At 40.3% G+C, this 21505-nt stretch overlaps 1 protein-coding gene across 2 annotated transcripts in view; it reads right to left on the bottom strand.

Annotated features, from left to right (window-relative positions):
- Window positions 1-18891: 18891 nt before the first annotated feature.
- The window catches only part of LOC130072350 (E3 ubiquitin-protein ligase TRIM39-like), a 30461-nt gene continuing 27847 nt past the window's right edge, over window positions 18892-21505 (bottom strand). The window contains exons 5-6 of one of the 2 annotated variants that reach the window (XM_056237420.1): window positions 19594-19629; window positions 18892-19470 (exon numbers count right to left, since the gene is read on the bottom strand). In XM_056237420.1, the coding sequence (XP_056093395.1) occupies window positions 18917-19470; window positions 19594-19629 (590 nt within the window). In that variant the 3' untranslated portion in view covers window positions 18892-18916. The remainder of the gene's footprint in view (window positions 19471-19593; window positions 19630-21505) is intronic. The other variant, XM_056237421.1, reaches the window with a different exon arrangement.

The raw sequence follows: 21505 nt of genomic DNA, 5'->3' as shown, positions 1-21505 counted from the left end.
GTTTTATCAACAGTTTAATGTTGTTTTTAATAATTTATTAAAATATTTTAACATTTATTTAATGGTTTAATTTGAGTAATTTGGCCTTGCATGATTTTTTATTAGTTGTTGTTGTTGTTGTTTTATAGAAATATTCAGTTGATGCCGTCTTGGTCTACTGACATTCTCATTGGTCGACCAGTTGCATAATTTTTTACCAACAGAAATAAATTAATTGATTACTCCTTGATGTTTATTCCTTTATAAGCAGTTATATATTACTGTATTTAAATATAATTAGCCTATGTTTTATCCCCAAATTTAAATGTTTTAATTTAGGCTATTCTGCGCCAGTTTGGCGCACCACGTAGAACACTCGGGAACCGCTGCGCTGCTGCTTCGCGCTCAGTAAGCAATATACCCTGTAGGTAGTTTTGCTGTATTCATTCAGTTAGAATGCTATTTGTTTTGGCTTTAGTCGACAAAATCTCCAAGAAATCTAAATCTTTTGTCTGGCTGAATTTTACAAAAAAAGACAAGACTGTGGAGTGCAAGCTATGCTGCTGCGCCATTCACATATAGGCGTAGAAAACGCTAGTCGCGCCGCGTTCTCCTTTTTCCAAAGCGCTAGGGCGGTTGCACTCCGGAGGAGTCTGTCGTTTCTAAGCTTGTTGTTGTTGTTGTTGTTAAGGTTCTTGTCACGTGACCTACGGTGCGCTTGCAGCATTCTGAAAAGTTGAGATGTTTGTATCTCGATGCGGCGCGGACGCGCTTGCAAAAAATGAGCGTGTCGCACCGCGACCGCGTCGCTTCCATTATGAGCTCGCATGCCGTGCGCCTACATTTGCAATGACGAACTTGAGCGCGCAAAAGACGCCTGCTCTGCATCCCTGCAACCTCCACTCCTGCAGAGCACATATTTTCCAAAGCAGGATTTATTGTTAAGTCGAGGACCTGTCTCTTACCCAAGAATGTGGACATGTTAGTGTCTTTGCCCCACAACATAAAAAAGGTGGACTAGGCCTGCAAATCTGTAAGTAGCCTTAACGGCTTTATTAGACTGACTCAATAGATTGTGTTTTATGTTTTTGTTTTTATTTGTACTCTTGACGCGTTTGAAAAAAGCCTAAATAATGTAACAAAATGAAAATAAACCTATATGTCTTCCTACTATACAGCCTATAATTAATAGGATTGTTTTTTAGGCTATTTGGGTTTGTGTGTTTTAAAATGCCTAGATTGGCTGAACAAAAGTTAACCCAAAGCTTTGAAAGTAAAGAAGAATATACACCAGTATAAACTAGAGCTTTTGTTATGATTTTTCATTATTTTGCAGTTTTAACAGTTATATTTTTTGTAGCGTGTGGTGTGGTCAGGTGCGCGATTGTGACGGTCACTATAGATCTAGGACAGAACTTCTCACTTTGCAGTTAAAAAAAAACACTTAATTTTCCAACTAATTTTATTATTATAGTTTTATGTAGTATTGATTTTTTGTTGTTGTTTTATAAATGCTCTATGACAATTGTTTAATAAATGTTCAATAAAAATGCAAAACATTGCATCTTTTTTCTTTTTTTTTTTGTTGACTGATCGTTGTGCAGGACAGGACTTTGGTTGACTAAGGATTTCTCTGGTTGACTAACGTTACAGCCTTAACGACTAGTCGTTTCTTTTGGGATGAATGAATGATGAAATGTACAAAAAGAAATGTAATCAGATATTGGATTCGACTCAAAACACAATGATTCTTTCAGAATTCCTTCCAATAAACACATTTACTGTCAATAGCAGGGATGTAGTGGAGGCTAAACGCACGTAAACGCCGTTTACGCAGCTCCCAATATTCGGAAATAGCGTTTATCCACCTCTAAAGTGCGTTTATCCACCTCTAAAGTGCGTTTATCCACCTCTAAATTGCGTTTATCCACCTCTAAATAGCTATAAATTAAGCTTATGTCGTTTTAGTTTCATATAGTTCATTATTAGTTTCATAGGTTGTTAAACCTAAGACGAACTCTTTCATATTGCGCTGCATTACTGTCAGTGTTGTTGACTTTTACTGACGGTCGGTAAGGTTGCGCTTCTCGAGCAGAAATCTACACAAATGAGCGCGCACACACACTCAGTTAACAACATACTGCCTATAAAAATCTAAATGTGGAGTTTTTATATTATTAACATATGTTAAGCAACCTCAATTATTTTTCCTGAACACCATCACGATTGAAAATGTGACATTGATTTCCTACAACAGTTCAAAAAAACAGTTAAAATTAAGTCACTTACATTTTAGATGCAATATTGGCTGTTTTTTGTTCTGTTTCAGCAGCGAAAATAGTTCCAAACAAAAATCACAGCAGAACCACGGCGCATCTCACAGGAACACTCACTGTTTTCATTACTGAATGATTCAGTATTTTGAACGAATCGATTGAGTCAAAGATTCAATGACCCATTCATAAACATCTGTCTCATTCTTGAATGAATCAGCCGTTTGAACAAATCGTTTCAATTAATGAATCAATGACTCACTCATTATGATGGTCGCCTGCCGCCACTTACTGGCGGTTTAGTGTTATGTTTAAAAGTAGATCATTCTTTCCAACGTATCTTATTTGTAAATTTAAATCAAGTTCATAACATTATTTTATGCAATTGTAATTTTTCAGTGACCCCGTATATTTAAATCGGCATATTGCAATATGCCGATTTAAATATCAAAGCAGATTGAACACTGATGAGAATATTGTTTCAGAATAAATTAACAAAAAAAAAACTAAACAAAAAAAATCCGGACGAGAAACTTTTTTACTCGGACAAGTGATCACTTCATTCGAATGACAGATTTACTTGTCCAAAGGACAAGCGTATGAAAAGGCTTAATTTCGGGCCCTGCCAATAGCAATGTCATCAGGATACACATACACCGGTAGGCAGTGGCCCACCTTACCGGGTTACCACGTCGTGGTCCACCAGAATTTATAGTTTACCCAACTCTTGAACAAAGTTCATGAATAAAACGACTCAGTTGAGCAAAGTTCGTGAATCAAAGGATTCAGTTTAAAGAGTTGTTCAAACTTCTCCGATCAGTTCAAGTACAAAAAAACAAAGTCTGTCCATTTCAGAAGCAAAAATAAACCAATCAATCACTAAATCCCATGAATCAAAGTCCTTTGAGTCCGAAAAACAAAAGAAAATTGGAAACATCTTACCAGTTGATAGTTTCAAACAGGATACTTGCGGATCACGTCCAAAAAACTGAGAAAAAGGAAACACAGCCTTGCAAAACACAAGACAAACGTACAATAATTAAGTATGCGCATCTCAAATGACACATTAATCTAACTTATCGACATTTATAGAACAGATCAACACTCATAAATCACTCATTGTCTCAACTAATGATACAATAAGCATCGTTACACATATAGCTTTAGCTAACTAGCTCAGCTCGCGCTGTGAGTGCGGCCTACTCATATCAAATCATTTCTGAAATTGACACATCTATATCTTTCATATGTCTTTTTATATTCAGATTTAATATTTTAAAAAATCACTCACCAAAACCAAATTCAATACAGATTTCCACTCCACTTTTCTCTCCATGACAACACACCAGCCTGACGTATCCAAAGTTTCCAAGTGCACTCAATCACAGTTCCCGTTCAATTATGATTTTGTGAAAGAAGTTTGTGGAGAAATGCTCCGTGTGCCGCTGCCTGTCTGACCTGTTCTCATCTGATTCCGTCTGTTGACCAGTGTTGCCAACTATTTTCAAAGGAAAGTAGCTAAGGCCTTCCCTAAAAGTCGCTAAATGTCGCTAGATGACGTCATACGTCAATTAGCATATTAATGACGTCATCGCGTCGTACTTGCGTTCTGTCAGCCTAGTGCGTTTGCTCTCTAAATTAATGTTCTATTCAATATAATATAGCCGAATGTCAAATAAAGCTGTTCTCGTTTCCTATTTTTTTGTTGTCAGACAGTTGAACGAGTAGCTATAATATAGTGAATGATTACATTTTTTATAGCATTATCTGAATGGGAACCGGATGAACTAAGCTCTGTGATAGTGTTTACAAGTAATAAGCACAAGAAAAGAAATAAAATTAAAATGGTCAAACTAAATTCTTTAAATATAAAACAAAAGAGAAGCAGATAAGTGATAAGTCCATGGAAAAACACTGCTCATTCGCGTCTGTCAGCGGCCGTGCGCTCCTCTCAGCCATTCACTGAACAGGGGAGACGCAGCTAGAGAGAGAGTGACGACAGGGAGAAAGCAAGACCTCGCGCTCGCAGGACAGTACTGGCAACATTTGGAGGTTACTGAGGTTTGTCCAAAAAGTCGCTAAAATTGTCGCTAGTCGCTTTTTTGAAAAAATGTCGCTAAGGGGGTCTGAAAAGTCGCTAAAAATAGCGACAAAGGCGCTAAGTTGGCAACACTGCTGTTGACTGCTGACTGACAACGGCACCGGCGCGAACTGTGGGCGGGCCTAATGAATATGTCGCTACTGTTGGTTCTTAGGGCTGTCAGTCAATGCAGCTGCAGCACAATCAGTGATTGGATGAATCGCGTTTCTTTGTAGAACACTTTAATTCTTTATATTTCTTAACTTTTTCCAACTCTCAAGTCATTTACTGGTTGCCTGGGTTACCCGGGTTACAAATGTATTTCTAAAACAATGGTTCTAGCTTAGATTATTGCCCAGTTGTTTGGTCGAGTGCATATATAGACAAAAAATGTACAGGTAAAAAGATTGTCTCTGCTTTGTTTTATAAGAAATATTTGTGTGTCTAGAATTCCTAATTTCCTGTACTCTCAATTTTTGTATAGTAGTGCTAGTCATGATTTTAACAGCAGGCATGCATAAAAAGGATTTTTATTTTATTTCGAAAACCACTGCAAAACATCGGACTGTATAATGTAAAGAAGAATGAAACTATGGAAGGATTTACCATTGATATTACACATTTTGACAAGAGACACTCTACACAAGAAAAATGAGTTTAAAAAAAAAAATTAAGGAACATTTAATAGCACTATATATATGTCACGATGTGGGTTTGTGTCTTGTCATGTTTAGTGGTTCCCTGTCTTGTCCATTAGTTATCCCAGGTGTTTCTTGTTAACCACGCCCCCTTGTTATCCTGTCTAGCTCGTTTGTCCCTGATTATTTAAGCCCTGTGTTTCTGCCCTGTCTTTGTGAGTTGTTATATGTTTCAGGATTAACGTGAGTGTTGGTCGTTCCTGTTCCAAGTTCCGAGTCTCTGTTTAAGTGTATAGTTTGTTTAAATAAAGCGTGTAAACTGCGTTTGGATCCAGCCTCCTATCTGCCTTCACCGCATCACGTTACAGAACAACTCACCGCAAAATGGATCCAGCAGTCGCTCCCACAGTTGTCAGCAACCAGGCCCTCAGAAGTTTCCTTGCCTCGATATTTCAGGAAGGCCAGTCCATCGAGAGGTACGTGAGGGACTTTATGTCGTGCAGTCGTCTGGGGGCTTTAGACGACCTCGAGCTCATGGACTTGTTTTGGAGCGGGTTGGACGAGGACGTTGCCCAGTTAATGCCGGATGACTGTACCAGCTGGACCCTGGAGGGGTATGTCAACCTGGCCCTCTTCAGGAGCGGTTCATCATTTACTGTGGGCGTGGAGGAGAAGAAGCGGCGAGAGACCGCGCTTCACTTCAGCTCAGCCGAACCCGCGCTCCTAAAGCCCGCGCTTCACGTCTGCTCAGCCGAACCCGCGCTGCACGTCTGCTCCGCCAAACCCACTCTTCGTGTCGGACCCCTCGAGCCCATATTCCGCACTGGTCCTGTTGATTTTGCTAATCCAGAAACCGCGGCGGAGGTTTCGCCAGCCAAACCGGAGTTTGAACGCGTGCCAGCCGGCGCGAACGAGTCAAGTGGCGCCGAGTCAAGTGCCGCCGAGTCAAGTGAGTCAAGTGCCGCCGAGTCAAGTGAGTCAAGTGCCGCCGAGTCAAGTGCCGCCGAGTCAAGTGAGTCAAGTGCCGCCGAGTCAAGTGAGTCAAGTGCCGCCGAGTCAAGTGAGTCAAGTTCCAAGTCAAGTGAGTCAAGTTCCAAGTCAAGTGAGTCAAGTTCCAAGTCAAGTGAGTCAAGTTCCAAGTCAAGTGAGTCAAGTTCCAAGTCAAGTGAGTCCAGCCAAGTGAAGCGCCGTCGCAGGAGGAGGAGGACTCGTTTGGCTCGCCAGGCTCCGGAGGGCGTTCCCAGATGCCTCACCCTGCCGGCCCCACCTCTGCGCCTCGCCCTGCCGGCCCCGCCTCTGTGCCTCGCCCTGCCGGCCCCGCCTCTGCGCCTCGCCCTGCCGGCCCCGCCTCTGCGCCTCGCCCTGCCTGCGCCCTTCAAGCTCCGGGAGGGCTTTCCTGAACCCGTGGATTTCCCCAAGTATTTTTTGCGGGGGGGCCAAGGGTCCGGTGAGGAGACCATGAGGGCTGCGCCGCCATGGTCGTCTGCAGGGGCTTCACCTCCATGGCCGCCATCACGTCCTGCTCCGCCCTGCCCGCCATCTCGTCCTGCTCCGCCCTGGCCGCCATCTCGTCCTGCTCCGCCCTGGCCGCCATCTCGTCCTGCTCCGCCCTGGCCGCCATCTCGTCCTGCTCCGCCCTGGCCGCCATCTCGTCCTGCTCCGCCCTGGCCGCCATCTCGTCCTGCTCCGCCCTGGCCGCCATCTCGTCCTGCTCCGCCCTGGTTGCCCACGCTCTGCGGTCCAGGCCCGTCGTGGCTATGTCCTGGTCCCGTTCCCCTGCACGGGCCTGGCCCTCCATCCCTCCCCCAGGATCGCCTTCCCTTTACCCCCCACCTGGATCGTCTTTGGAGCGCCTGGAAGCCGCTCCTTAAGGGGGGGGGGTTATGTCACGATGTGGGTTTGTGTCTTGTCATGTTTAGTGGTTCCCTGTCTTGTCCATTAGTTATCCCAGGTGTTTCTTGTTAACCACGCCCCCTTGTTATCCTGTCTAGCTCGTTTGTCCCTGATTATTTAAGCCCTGTGTTTCTGCCCTGTCTTTGTGAGTTGTTATATGTTTCAGGATTAACGTGAGTGTTGGTCGTTCCTGTTCCAAGTTCCGAGTCTCTGTTTAAGTGTATAGTTTGTTTAAATAAAGCGTGTAAACTGCGTTTGGATCCAGCCTCCTATCTGCCTTCACCGCATCACGTTACAATATAGTAAATTGTTGATTTTGATATTTGGAATGAATGTTAGGTTAATTGACTTAACTTTTTATTTTTTTGATTAAATGTAGTATTTGTATTTAATTGTTGGGACCCCAGGAAGAGAAGCCTCTGCCTCTGTACTGGCTAATGGGGATCCAAATAAATAAATAAATAATCTTAGATCATAGGAAAGACCATTTACAGCCAATACAGGCAATTTACTAAGGAATGATATTTTTTGTAAGTTTTTTTTGACAGTTATAGCAGCTTGACCTGCCTGATCTGCACCACTTTTATTAGTAGTCCTAAAAGTGTTCCCATATACATGTCTCAAATTTGTTGTAAATATCTCATTTTGTTTTGAAGCTGAGACACTTATATTTATGAGTGCATAAAAATTATGCATCGGTGATATTGATTGGATTTTTTTTTTTCAGTTCCTATCATAATTTTGACATTTGGGCATTATTGTTTAGCTATTTACTGATGTTTTCAAATTGCCTGTGTTTTTTTTTTTTTTTTGTCTCGATCGGACTAATGGTCTTTGAAGATAACAGTAATTATTTTTAAGCTCTAAATGACCGTTACAAAACCAAAAGGCAAAACCTTGCATGTTTGGTATTGTTGGACTCGGCAAGGATTCAGGAGTATAAGGAGGTCACTCCTGTGAAAAAATGCTGGCTTGAAAAGTCTCAGGCTCCCTCAGGGCATTTTGCCGATGACGTATACTGAGTTTTTTAGATACACCAATGTTCTCATAGACTATCAAGGTACCCTGGACAAAGACACTGCATGCCATCTTTCATTAGACTAACGTTTGGATGCGGTTATAACCATTGTCATGATTTTTTTCCATGTTATAGCGCCACCAAGTGGCCAATCGTCGCAATTTTTTTCATGCGACCTCAGATTGTGCTCATGAACATGTGTCCCAAATTTAGCGAAAATATCTCTTTCCGTTCACAAGTTATAACCATTTTAGTAAAAGTGGCTCTGGTGCCATCAAACGTTTTGGTTCCCCTTAGCAACCGACAATTGAAATTTAATTTTTTTTTTAATGATTATTGACAAACAGACTCCAGAGAATATTTCTGCAGTGGTTTGGTTCCGATCCGGCCAAAAACCTAGGAGTAGTTCGCAAAAGTAGGTTTTACACAAAAACGCAATTTACTCGAAATTGGAGCCTGAAGGGCAAGCCAATCCAAGGCATGCATCTTGTCCGGCTCGAGCCAAGGATTCCAACGATGTAAAACACTTGAGCCTACGCCCGGCGGTTGAGGAGTTATGAGCCATTTCGTACTTTTGGCCGCTGTAGCGCCAGCTATGGGCCAATTGGGGCGTGCCTTGGTGAGGCTGTAGGCGGTGTGAGTACTACCAGCCCCCAAAGTTTCAAGTCTCTACGACTTACGGTTCGTCCTGCCCGATCAGTTTTACATGGAGAATGTTGCATGATTCTTTAACTCTTAGACTCTTTAACTTAATCAATATATCACAGCAAGGACAAGACAAAACCATCATTGTATCTTTAGATGCCGAGAAAGCTTTTGACAAAGTAAACTGGACTTTTTTATTTAGCACACTGCGCAAGTTTGGTTTTGGAGAGTCGTTTGTCCATTGGATAAAAACACTTTACACATCACCTAGAGCTTCAGTAACCACAAACCAGATCACCTCACCTAGCTTTACACTTCATCAGGGAACCAGACAAGGATGCCCACTCTCACCATCTCTATTTGCTATTTTCATTGAACCACTCGCGGCAGCAATACGACAAAATAATAAAATTAATGGAATCCAGGACAACGGCTCACAACATAAAATTAGTCTTTATGCAGATGACTTACTACTTTTTTTTAAAAATCCATCTGAGTCACTACAGGAAACATTTAACATTATTAATAACTTCTCAATAATCTCACACTACACAATAAACTGGAATAAATCAACTATATTACCGTTATCTCTGGATGCGTGGGATTCTGCTGTTCAGGACTCCTCTTTTGTGAAGGCTCCCCATCACCCCTACAGACAAATGGTTCAAAACACTAGACTCACTAACAACCCAGTTTTACTGGAAAAACAAAAAATCCAGAATCTCACTTTCAACATTACAAAACAAGAAATCACAAGGAGGCCTGGAAGCACCCAATTTTCTATACTACTTTCTAGCAAATCAATTACAATATTTATTCAAATGGACTCAAAAGCACAAGTTAAGCAACCCATGGCTAGAATTAGAACAAAATCATTGTACACCCACGTCAATTGCAGACCTTGCCTTTTTACCACCTTCAATAAAAAAACTGAATTACTTTAAGTATATAACAATCTCTTCAACTCTCACAGCCTGGTGGAAAACTAATAAAATTACCAGATCACTTATAACACCTTGCAAATATACTCCAATTTGGCATAATCCAGATTTTAAACTGCATAACACTCATGTGTATTTCCCAGTATGGCAGTGCAGCGGAATCACCCACCTCCATCACCTATTTGAAAATAACCAACTCATATCATTCAATACACTAATACAAAAATACAGGGTTGGGAGAGAAGAGTTTCTACATTATCAACAACTAAAATCCTTAATTAAATCCAAAATTAATATTACCAATAACACATTACAAACCTCAAAATTAAGTGATGAGATAACAAAAATTACAGATTCAAAAAACATGATTTCTAAACTCTATAAACTCATATTCAGTACAAATACCTCCGTAACACTCCCTTTTTTAAAATGGGATAATGACTTAGAGGCCTCTCTCAGCCCTGAAGTCTGGACACAAATCTGTAATAATATCTTCTCTATGACCACTAACACAAACTTGCATCTCATACAATACAAAACTATCCATAGAGTACACCTCACTCAATACAAAATGTTTAAAATGGGACTGGTCGATACAGACATCTGTTCTCATTGCACCTTTGGTGCAATAGACAATTATCTCCATGCCACATGGACCTGTCAACCAGTTCACTCCTTTTGGACAGCAGTAACAAACAAACTTTCCCAGATCCTGGGCTGCAGAATCCCACTATCCCCATCACTATGCCTACTAGGTGATACTACACAAATTACCCTACCAAATACATATAAAAACCCACTACTCGTTTCTCTGGCTGTTGCTAAGAAAGTAAATTTTCAAAACTGGAAATCCAAGAATTCCTGTCACATCACCCACTGGATTAATTTACTTACAGAATATATTTCACTAGAAAAAATAACCGCTTATAAAACAAACAAGATACCAGCTTTTAATGATACCTGGGATACCTTCTTAAATTTAACTTAACTCTAATTTACCCTAAGACTAGGGCCACGTACATATCCAATAGAACCTTTGCTATAAACTTTGATTTTCTCTTATTATTTTAAGACACAAAATACCCTCTAATCATTTGGTTCTCTTCTTTCCTTTTTTTTTTTTTTTGTCTTTTTTTTTGTCTCTCTCTCTCTCTTTTCTCTCTTTTACTCTACACAGTCACATTACATAACTATTATCATACAGTTACACCACTCATTGACTAGCTAAATCCCTTTTATTTATTATTATTTGTGTGTTTTTTTCTCTCCTTTTTTTTATTTCTTTTAAAAAAAAAATTTAATTCATTATTATTATTATTATTATTTATTTTTCTCATTATTTTATTTTATTTTATTTTATTTTCTTATGTAAAAAACTGTTTCTGAACCCAAGTTGGGCTTGTATGTGTATGTTGTTTCTGGAAACAGTATACACCATGTATGTGTATGCTGTTTCTTGATCCCTTTGCTGTTGTCATTAGTTCTGGGCAAGTGTGGAGCCTGGGGCCTTGAGATAGTACCTTCACTCCGTCTGCCTGTACTCTTTTGCCCTGCATCTCTGGTTTTCTGTCAGGTTAAGCACTACATGTATTACCTTTCTTAATGCATTACATTTCGAGATACATTTAATTGGTTGCTTAAAACAAGGAAAAACAAAAAACAAAACAAAAAAACACATAGGCCTAAGCAGGATAAGCGAGGCATGATCGTGGTGACCTGGGTTTGCATGGAGCTGGTTCCACGCTACACGCCTCGTTTTTTTCTTTTAATGCAACACACTAGCTGACATGCATATACATCTATCACGAGTAAGAAAAAAAAAAGAAAAAAAAGGGAAAAGAGAAAAGGGAAGGGAAAAAACACACACACACACACAAAAAAAAACAAAAAACAACAACAAACAAATAGGGTAAGCATGGCATGTGTGTGACGGCCGGAGGTGGGGAGTGTTCTTGGTGGTGAGTGATGGGGGGTCCTTGGGCCCCAGGCTCCGGTGCACATCGTCTTATCGCCTATAGCCCATAGTAGTGTGTCTTGGCCAAGGGGAGATCAGAGAAATCTTTTTTTTTTTAATTTTTTTTTTTTTATCATATTAGCCTTAATTCTTTTTCATTTATTTATTTATTTATTTTCTTTTTTTTTATTTAAATTTCTATTATTTCTATTATTATTATTATTACTATTTAGTTCATTTTTATCATGTCTGTTGTATCTGTAAGATTTTCTTCTGTTAAGTTATTTCCACTTGCACACCCAGTAATACATGCACACACACACACACACACACACGCTTATGTATGTTATTTTCATGTTTACATGTTATTGTCTATGTATGAGACCTTTATGTTTTTTGTTGTCATAATAAAAAAAAAAAAAAAAAGAGATTGTTGCATGATGGGAAAATTAACAATAACAATAGGGTTTCAGCACTGAAGTGCTTGAACCCCTAAAAACACTGTAAATGTGAAGCCTTATAATGTTCTCGCTTCTCTTGAGGAATATGTACTAGATTTAAGGGTCATCTGCATTGAATAATAATTCAGTATTTTCATTCACAATTCATATAATTCAACGATAAAGATCCTCCATGTTTAAATTATAGCCGATCCTGTCTGTCTGTAATGTTTATGTGAGCAGATATTCATTGTTCTCCAATGTGTATTTGCATAATAATTAGTAAGCTGTTTAGATCATACTCAATATTATAGAATTGAACACTTGTCTTTATTCAGATGATGCAGTTATTACAATATAAAACAAGAACCACAATATTTCACAAGTAATTCAATGTTTTCAGCTGGAGAGGAGAGAGAGAAAATGGCTTCAGAGATTTCCTTACAAAATAACAAGTAGAAACACCTTTACTGTACGTTCACACCGCCGCCGACTTGAGCTTGCAAAGCGGCCGGAAGTCATTCATTTTCAATGGAAGCTGCAAGGAGCGTCAAATCCATCAGCGTCGCGTTTTGAGCATCAATCAGAAAGTTGAAAGAAGCTCAACTTTATGGTAATGAGCTATGACGCGGTTCAGCGGCAAAACGCCAGCAACCAATCGGAATATAGACGTCCTTCGCGCTGGCTGATTCTTAGCAAAACAATAGTTCCGAGAAAATGGAAGAGAAGCTAATAATCGCAGTTGCTGGGTTTCCTACAGGTTTCCTATCATTTATGGCATGACGTTGTTTGCTTATAGGGCATGAGCGCAACTTTTACTTGAAATATTTAAGAATGCTCATTTTAAAGCAGGAATGCAATTCATTTGCTCACGGTGACACCGATTTGACCAATTGCATATATAGCCTAATGCAAATAATAATAATAATAGCTAACTATTCTTTTTTTCCCGACCAAATGTGACCAAAACGGTTATAAAAATGCTGTCATTATAAAAGGTTTCTTCAATGTATTGCTTGTTTTTTTTCTGTTTATTACATTTCATGTTGTGACACTTCTCTTCTCCCTGCTCCGTCAGAGCATTCAAAGCGAGGGGACAGGGGAGCGTTCAGAGCGTCAACAAGCCTCCCCGTACTTTTGACAAGCGTGCTTGACAGGGCGGCCAGAGCTTCTTTGACGCTAAAGTCGGCGGCGGTGTGAACGTACAGTTACAAGTGTAGCATATTATGTTAATTTTAACCATATGTAATATTAAATCATATGTCAATTTCATAGTACGTATATTTAAAAAGCAAAGTATAAGTGAAAGAGAAAAGAAAACAAATCATTGTTGATTCGAAATATATAGATTCGTCATTAATTGCCCATGCCATGATGAAATATATTTTTTAAACAATCACACAAATATGTCTCACAAATATTTGATTATAGTTGATGTTTTGTCAATGATTGATTTTTAAAGGCCTGAATATACCGTTTTTTGCACTTGTACACATCTTGACTATCCCACATATATTTTTTAAAGTAAAATCGGTAACATTTAAGTATTCAGTAATAAAGTATTTACACATTATAGTTATTAACAGTTTGTTAATACATTAATATACTAAATTTGTGACGAAGAGGCGGAAGTGTAACGGAGGCCAGCTAGTAGTTGTTGTGCGAGTAAACCTCACTCCTCTGATGTCAAAAGGCTCTCTAGCGACAGATGCTAGAGGCTGCAGTCTTTAGCCTCCTTGTTAGAGTGCCTGACTCTCACGCCGGAGACCCGGGTTCGAGGCCCGTTCGGAGCGGGTCGAGTGGTAACCCCGGGTGGAGGGGTTACAGAAGCAGTTTGATCCATCTGCAGTATTTTATTAAGACAGGTAATGAAACAGGGGAATATAGACCTAAAACTCAGGAAGACATTTAAAGAGGTGACAATCCAGAATACGTAGAGATACACAGGCACGGGTCGAGGCAGGCGGCGAAAGTAGATTAACAGAGTCCAGCGTCCAAGGTCTAATGTCCAGGGAAACTCAGAGAATGGAGAAACTCCAGGGAAACGCTTGGAAATGACTGCATGGCAAAACAAGACTTTGCAAGGGGACAATGGAAAGAGCAGTCCAGATAAAGGGTAAATAATGTTTGGTGATAACAGTGATGAGGGAAACCAGGCAGGGACGGAACCTAATGGGAGCAGAAGGGAGTGATGGGAATTGCAGTTCTTGAACTCAGGAGAAAGGGAGCGAGTAAGGCCGGTGACACACTGGCTGCGTGGCTTGAGCGTGGCGTTTCTGTTGCCTGGCGGCTGCGTCGCGGTTTCTGTCTTTGCACACCAGAAACGTGTCTGACGCGGCGCTGCTGCTGCTAGGTGACGTACAGGGAGGACGTATTGTGGAAGCCCTATACTTCATGTTAAGCATAAATATAAAGCCTACTGATAAAGACACTGTCAGCAGTATTGACAGCAAAATAGACTAGGCCTACAGAATATTTCGTTCTGTATTGACAGGTGCAATATTTGAAAATTGATCATTATTTATTTTTAAATTCATTTTAAATAAAAAATCTGAATTTATGTCAAAACCTAGACTTTCAACCATCAAAATATAATTTATTAATATGTATTTGTGTACAAAATAACATAAACATATTTTCCTATTCTATTTAGCCTGGAAACGCTTCCAACACGCTTGCGTGTCGCGTGAAAAATAGGCGTCGGTTCTATTTCTAGCATGCACGCGTTTCCCGGACGGCTCGAGCCGCGCCTGAGACGCGCGTGTCACGCAGGCAGTCTGCAAGCTCTAACCTGTTAACATCATAGACAGTGAAAGAAGTGGACACAGCGACCCCATTGATTTCAACGGAGAAAATTGAAGCCGGTTAAAAGCTGATAGCCAGGCGTACTGCGCAGGCTCAAACTGAGCCTGTCACGTGAGCAACCTGTATGTCTTCTAGTAGCTGTGCCGAGTAAAATCTGAATAATTCCCTTCCGAATCTCACAGAGACGGAGAGAGTGAGTATTAGCTGTCCATGAGCTAGCAGCAGGATCAATTTTAATCACGATCACGATTTTGGCTTCCCACGATCAAATTTGTGTGATCGAGCGATATTTAAAATGCGTCATTCCATTCACAGAACGCTCCGTATCAAAGTGTTTTTTTTTTTTTTGCAAAGCCAATCTAGCGCTCCGTAAACCACTGATCACGCGCCTGCATGAGCTCCAGTGCGCGAGAGATATCGAGTGAATTGGTACATAGTACATAGTAATACATAATTACTATATAAGAGGCATGAAAGTTCGATTAATGGACTCCAATAATCAGTACTACAAACGTCTTGTTTTGAACTATTGTTTAATAAATAGAAATAATTCGAGCAAATAAACTTTCATAGGGATGATTAAATAGATTCAATTTATGATTTTAGATTTCAAAACTAATCACTGACACTGTACCACAACCAGGCTTTACGTTTCTTAAGCGTCAAATAACAATGACTCTGAATTTCATCCATTAATCGAACTTCCATAGTGCATAGTTCTGCCTTGACATGTTCTCATTTGGTTACATTCTGTTATGGAATATTTGTTTATTATTGATTGTATATTTTGAGTTTTATTCACATCCATTATGCAGGTACAATGCAAGTTTATATTTTGCTTCCTAAAATATATTTACACTATGTAAAATAGTCCCCTGTTGAAGTTTTGCTACATTTTCTTTGTTTTATTCATTTTTATTTATTCTCAAGGAGATGCACTGAATTTTGGTGAATAAGAGGACCTGTTTTATTTTGATGCACATATTTGTACATTAGCAGGAATGTAGCACAATATGGATGTGAAAGCAGTTATAATTAGCCTATGTGAAAATGAAATTTGTTTTGGTTAAAATCAACAAATAATCGTGATTCGTGATAATTAATCGTGATTCTCAATATTGATCAAAATAATCGTGATTATCATTTTAGCCATAATCGTGCAGCCCTATGAGATCTTCATTTATTGTCACTGTAATTAACAAAGTATTATTGTTTTATTCACTCATATATAAAGACTTAGATGATGCTTTGTTAACAACTTAATAACCATAAATAGTTCTCACTTTAGATTGTCATTAATTAAGTGTTTTTAACCAATCTTTATTAGACATTATAGGGGTCATGAACTAAATTTTATTTTATACAATGAGGTGCAACTTACAATGTTAATATAATTTTTACATCAAAAAATGTACACAATTTGGAAACAAATGGCAATTTTCTTTCCTGATTTTAGCCTCAGATTTCTGTTTGAGGGGGCGTGTCTGCTGTGAGACTTCAGTGTAAACGCCCACTGCTGTGATTGGCTGTGAGACGTCAGTGTAAACGCCCACTGCTGTGATTGGCTGTGAGACGTCAGTGTTAACGCCCACTGCTGTGATTGGCTGTGAGACGTCAGTGTTAACGCCCACTGCTGTGATTGGCTGTGAGACTTCAGTGTAAACGCCCATTGCTGTGATTGGCTCTGAGACTTCAGTGTAAACGCCCACTGCTGTCATTGGCTGTGAGACTTCAGTGTAAACGCCCATTGCTGTGATTGGCTCTGAGACTTCAGTGTAAACGCCCACTGCTGTCATTGGCTCTGAGACTTCAGTGTAAACGCCCACTGCTGTCATTGGCTCTGAGACTTCAGTGTAAACGCCCATTGCTGTAATTGGCTGTGAGACTTCAGTGTTAACGCCCACTGCTGTGATTGGCTGTGAGACGTCAGTGTAAACGCCCACTGCTGTGATTGGCTGTGAGACGTCAGTGTTAACGCCCACTGCTGTGATTGGCTGTGAGACGTCAGTGTAAACGCCCACTGCTGTCATTGGCTCTGAGACTTCAGTATAAACGCCCACTGCTGTGATTGGCTGTGAGACTTCAGTGTAAACGCCCACTGTTGTCATTGGCTCTGAGACTTCAGTGTAAACGCCCACTGCTGTGATTGGCTGTGAGACTTCAGTGTAAACGCCCACTGCTGTGATTGGCTCTGAGACTTCAGTGTAAACGCCCACTGCTGTCATTGGCTCTGAGACTTCAGTGTAAACGCCCACTGCTGTCATTGGCTCTGAGACTTCAGTGTAAACGCCCACTGCTGTGATTGGCTCTGAGACGTCAGTGTAAACGCCCACTGCTGTCATTGGCTGTGAGACTTCAGTGTAAACGCCCACTGCTGTCATTGGCTCTGAGACTTCAGTGTAAACGCCCACTGCTGTGATTGGCTGTGAGACGTCAGTGTAAACGCCCACTGCTGTGATCGGCTGTGAGACGTCAGTATTAACGCCCACTGCTGTGATTGGCTGTGAGACGTCAGTGTAAAGGCCCACTGCTGTGATACGTCAGTGTAAACGCCCACTGCTGTGATTGGCTGTGAGACGTCAGTGTTAACGCCCACTGCTGTGATTGGCTGTGAGACTTCAGTGTAAACGCCCACTGTTGTCATTGGCTCTGAGACTTCAGTGTAAACGCCCACTGCTGTGATTGGCTGTGAGACTTCAGTGTAAACGCCCACTGCTGTGATTGGCTGTGAGACTTCAGTGTAAACGCCCACTGTTGTCATTGGCTCTGAGACTTCAGTGTAAACGCCCACTGCTGTGATTGGCTGTGAGACGTCAGTGTAAACGCCCACTGCTGTGATTTGCTCTGAGACTTCAGTGTAAACGCCCACTGCTGTCATTGGCTCTGAGACTTCAGTGTAAACGCCCACTGCTGTGATTGGCTGTGAGACTTCAGTGTAAACGCCCACTGCTGTGATTGGCTGTGAGACTTCAGTGTAAACGCCCACTGTTGTCATTGGCTCTGAGACTTCAGTGTAAACGCCCACTGCTGTGATTGGCTGTGAGACGTCAGTGTAAACGCCCACTGCTGTGATTTGCTCTGAGACTTCAGTGTAAACGCCCACTGCTGTCATTGGCTCTGAGACTTCAGTGTAAACGCCCACTGCTGTCATTGGCTCTGAGACTTCAGTGTAAACGCCCACTGCTGTCATTGGCTGTGAGACTTCAGTATAAACGCCCACTGCTGTGATTGGCTGTGAGACTTCAGTGTAAACGCCCACTGCTGTCATTGGCTCTGAGACTTCAGTGTAAACGCCCACTGCTGTGATTGGCTGTGAGACGTCAGTGTAAACGCCCACTGCTGTGATTGGCTGTGAGACTTCAGTGTAAACGCCCACTGCTGTGATCGGCTGTGAGACGTCAGTATTAACGCCCACTGCTGTGATTGGCTGTGAGACTTCAGTGTAAACGCCCACTACACTGAGTTTTGTTGTGGAGTGTTACAGCGTCATTGATTATATAACGTCAGTGATTGTAAAGGGAGCGTTATTTGATGCTTTCTGAATATAATTTAATCACAATTTAAATAAAAGATTTTTTTCATGCTGCTAAGAGAAACAATGTGAAGTTGATTGTTTAGTCACCGGCTTGATTTACTGATGCATAAACAGTATTGAATGATTTTGAGACAAAGAACATCTGTCTGAACTTGAATAATTACACAAAAGAAGCATCAAAAAGCACTGATCAGAGATTAGACATTAGAATAAACATGGTTACTTACATGTTTGTGGCGTTGGTGTGTGAGTGTGTGTGCGAGTGTGCGTCTGTGTGTGAGTATTGTTGTGCGTGTGTGAGTGCGTGCGAGTGTGTGTATGAGAGTGTGCGTCTGCGTGTGTTTGTGTGTAAGAGTGTGTGTGTTTCTATGTGTGTGTGTAAATATTTTTCAAACATTTTAATACTCTTAATACTAATGTAATTAATCTCCAATAAAGGCTGGATTAAAACATTTAATTAATAACTTTTTCTGTGACCTAATTTAAAGTGAGCACTATTTATATATTTTATTTTATAATATAAACTGTTTATTTATGAGCGAATTAAACAATAACACTTTGTTAATTACAGTGACAATGAATGATGATTAATGTATTAACTACAGTTTATAAACTATTAATTAACTATAAACTAATAGTTTGTAAATTACTTAAGTGCTTTATTACTGTATTATTATGTTCGTGCAAAATCTTTTTTGGTTTTCATTTACATATTCTAATCCATTAACAGTGAGACAGGAGTGATGATCAGTGGGTTTGACTTTTTACCGTTATCAGTAAACCATGGGCTGAAATATGGATAGAGTTTCTCAGTGAAAGTCTGACCAGTGAAAGAGTAGATATGAGATCTGGACTTCACGTCATAAAAAGAGACCAGACCCTCCTCATAATCCACAAACACACCAACCTTCTCAGGTTTCACTCTCAGAGATAAAGAGACAGATGGACTTTCACAGGCATAATATTCATTCTCATCACTCTGAGTCACAATCCAGACTCCATCCTCAGGACTCAGTGTGATGTCCTCCTCCTGCCTGTTAATGGATTCTCTGACCACTCCTAAATCCCACACAGTCTTTCCCTTCACCTGCACCTCATAGTAAAATCTCCCTGAACTGAATCCCTGCTTTGCCAGAACACAACAACCCACATCAAATCTCTTTGGGTTTTCTGGGACGTCCTGCTCAATGTCTCCATAACTGACTTGTTTTCCATCATCAGACAGGATGAGATATGGATCCGCTGTATCAGGATCCAGAGTCACATCCACTGAGAGAGATCAGACATTATCAATCAACTTCAGAACACACATTTTCAGATACAGTATATAATACAGATTATAAACAATGTATTGAAAGTATATTGAAGAAAATGGTGTCAGTCACACTGTACCTGCAAACTTCTGCACAAACTTCAACCCTGTGGACACTGATGACAATATAATGATGAATTATTAATAGCAGTAATTTCAGGTTAACAGTGAGTTTCTCTACTGGCAGCATCAGTGGCATGAGGACATTTCACTCATAAAACCAAGAGATACACTTTCCTCATTTTTAAGGAAACTTAAGCAGTTTTGAGGCTTGAATTGAGGAACCGATTCATCTGATTAAATTAAGGAAAGAAGGATACCTATTTATTTTTAGAGAATTAGTTCAGTTATGCAGTTTTATTTAGAGACCGCATGCTTTGCATATGGCTGGAAATGGAGAGTAAATATTGAATTGAAGTGTTAATTTATGTGTTTTTGAGTGAAGGGAAACATCTGTTAATGTTTAATGTTTAACAACAATATTTATTGAATAGAGTATTTTCTATAGAATGTTAAGTGAATATTAACGTAAACATAAATAAGAAGACAATAATAAATTATAACCCTGAGCTTTGGCTTTTGGGATTAACTTTGGTTCTCTGTACAGCCTGGGCATTTTCGGCATCAGTATGAATTTTGTGTCATGATTCTGCCATCATGTCCGTGATTCTCTTAGTATTGCGGCAGGATCATGACAGACCCATGTTCTGTGTGCAAGCACATGGCCTTGTGTTTTGGTCATGTGCTTGTGTTGTCTCATCTCTTAACCCCGCCCCCTTGTTATCCTGATTCAGTCATCATTGCTTTACCCGTGTCACCTGTCATGTCTTGATTAGTCTCCTTATTTGATCCCCTTGTGTTTGCTGTCTTGTGTCGGTTCATTGCCAAATGTTGCTAAATGTTAAACCTGCTGTGAAGTCCTGCCTGTGATTGCTCTAGCTTCGTGTTGAGGCATTGATTAATGTTACCTGTGAGTACCGTGTCTTAGTTACGTGTCCTGTGAAGATCCTGTTATCCTCTGCCTTGTCTTGTTTTACCCCATCGTGGGCATTATTTTCCCCTTTTGTTGTCAATAAATCGTGTGTTTAGTGTACTCTGTCTGCGCCTGGGTTCTCCTTATCCAACATCATAAGATTTTGTTGAAGCAATTCTTGATTTATGGTTATTATTTACTGAGGGATGTGCATCCATATTGACCAGTATTGTCCAGCTAATCAACATTTTAAATTCAATATAGCCTATAAATCAATGGTCAATCGATGTTAAATTGTCAATACATTGCTTTCTATCTTGCATAATTAGTGCAGTTGTTTAGAGTTTTTAACTGAGACTAGATAATCAGTGTCTTGTTTTATAATGTGTACTTTGATTGGGAGTGCCATCATTCACGTGCATGTATTGAACAGTATGTCTGGTCTCCACATATTTCTGCTTGAAAAATGCGAGTTTCATTTCGCGCATATGAACGCAGACGATATGAACGCGGCGACGCGGTTATGTTTTCCGAGCTGCAGTAAACAAACACCGTTGCACTTTGTCGTTTATCAAAAACAAACGTAATTAATTTTTATTTGAAGTATTTTACTCTCACTTTTGTCAGGAACAAAGTGATGCAAGAGATGCACTGCCTGCCCAGCTAGGTTAGCAAGACCGAAAAACATCAAACTTTGCTGACATCAAACTTAGAGAGGAGAGAACACAAGTTCCCTTTCAAGGGAACTCGAGCTGCGTTTGAGACGCGGTGGGAACGCTCTGCGTGATTGCGTCATGAAGCACGTGTAAAATCAGTCCAATGGAAGCCCGATACGTCATAGGTGACGTCATAGACCAGGAAACTATAAAGCACCCTTGAAAACAGACCGCGCCAGCTTCTGTTGTCTTCAGCAAAGCGCTCTCTGTGATTCTGTCCTTGTCTATTTATTGTTGTTTGTCAAGCCCAATATATATCACTATCTATCATTATGGCGAGCAAGCAAGATTATAGACGTTGTG

Source organism: Rhinichthys klamathensis, unplaced genomic scaffold (genome assembly GCF_029890125.1).
Source record: "Rhinichthys klamathensis goyatoka isolate OS25496 unplaced genomic scaffold, OSU_Roscu_1.1 h1tg000486l_1, whole genome shotgun sequence".
Taxonomy (NCBI): domain Eukaryota; kingdom Metazoa; phylum Chordata; class Actinopteri; order Cypriniformes; family Leuciscidae; genus Rhinichthys; species Rhinichthys klamathensis.
This window is presented reverse-complemented; position numbering and strand designations above follow the sequence as displayed.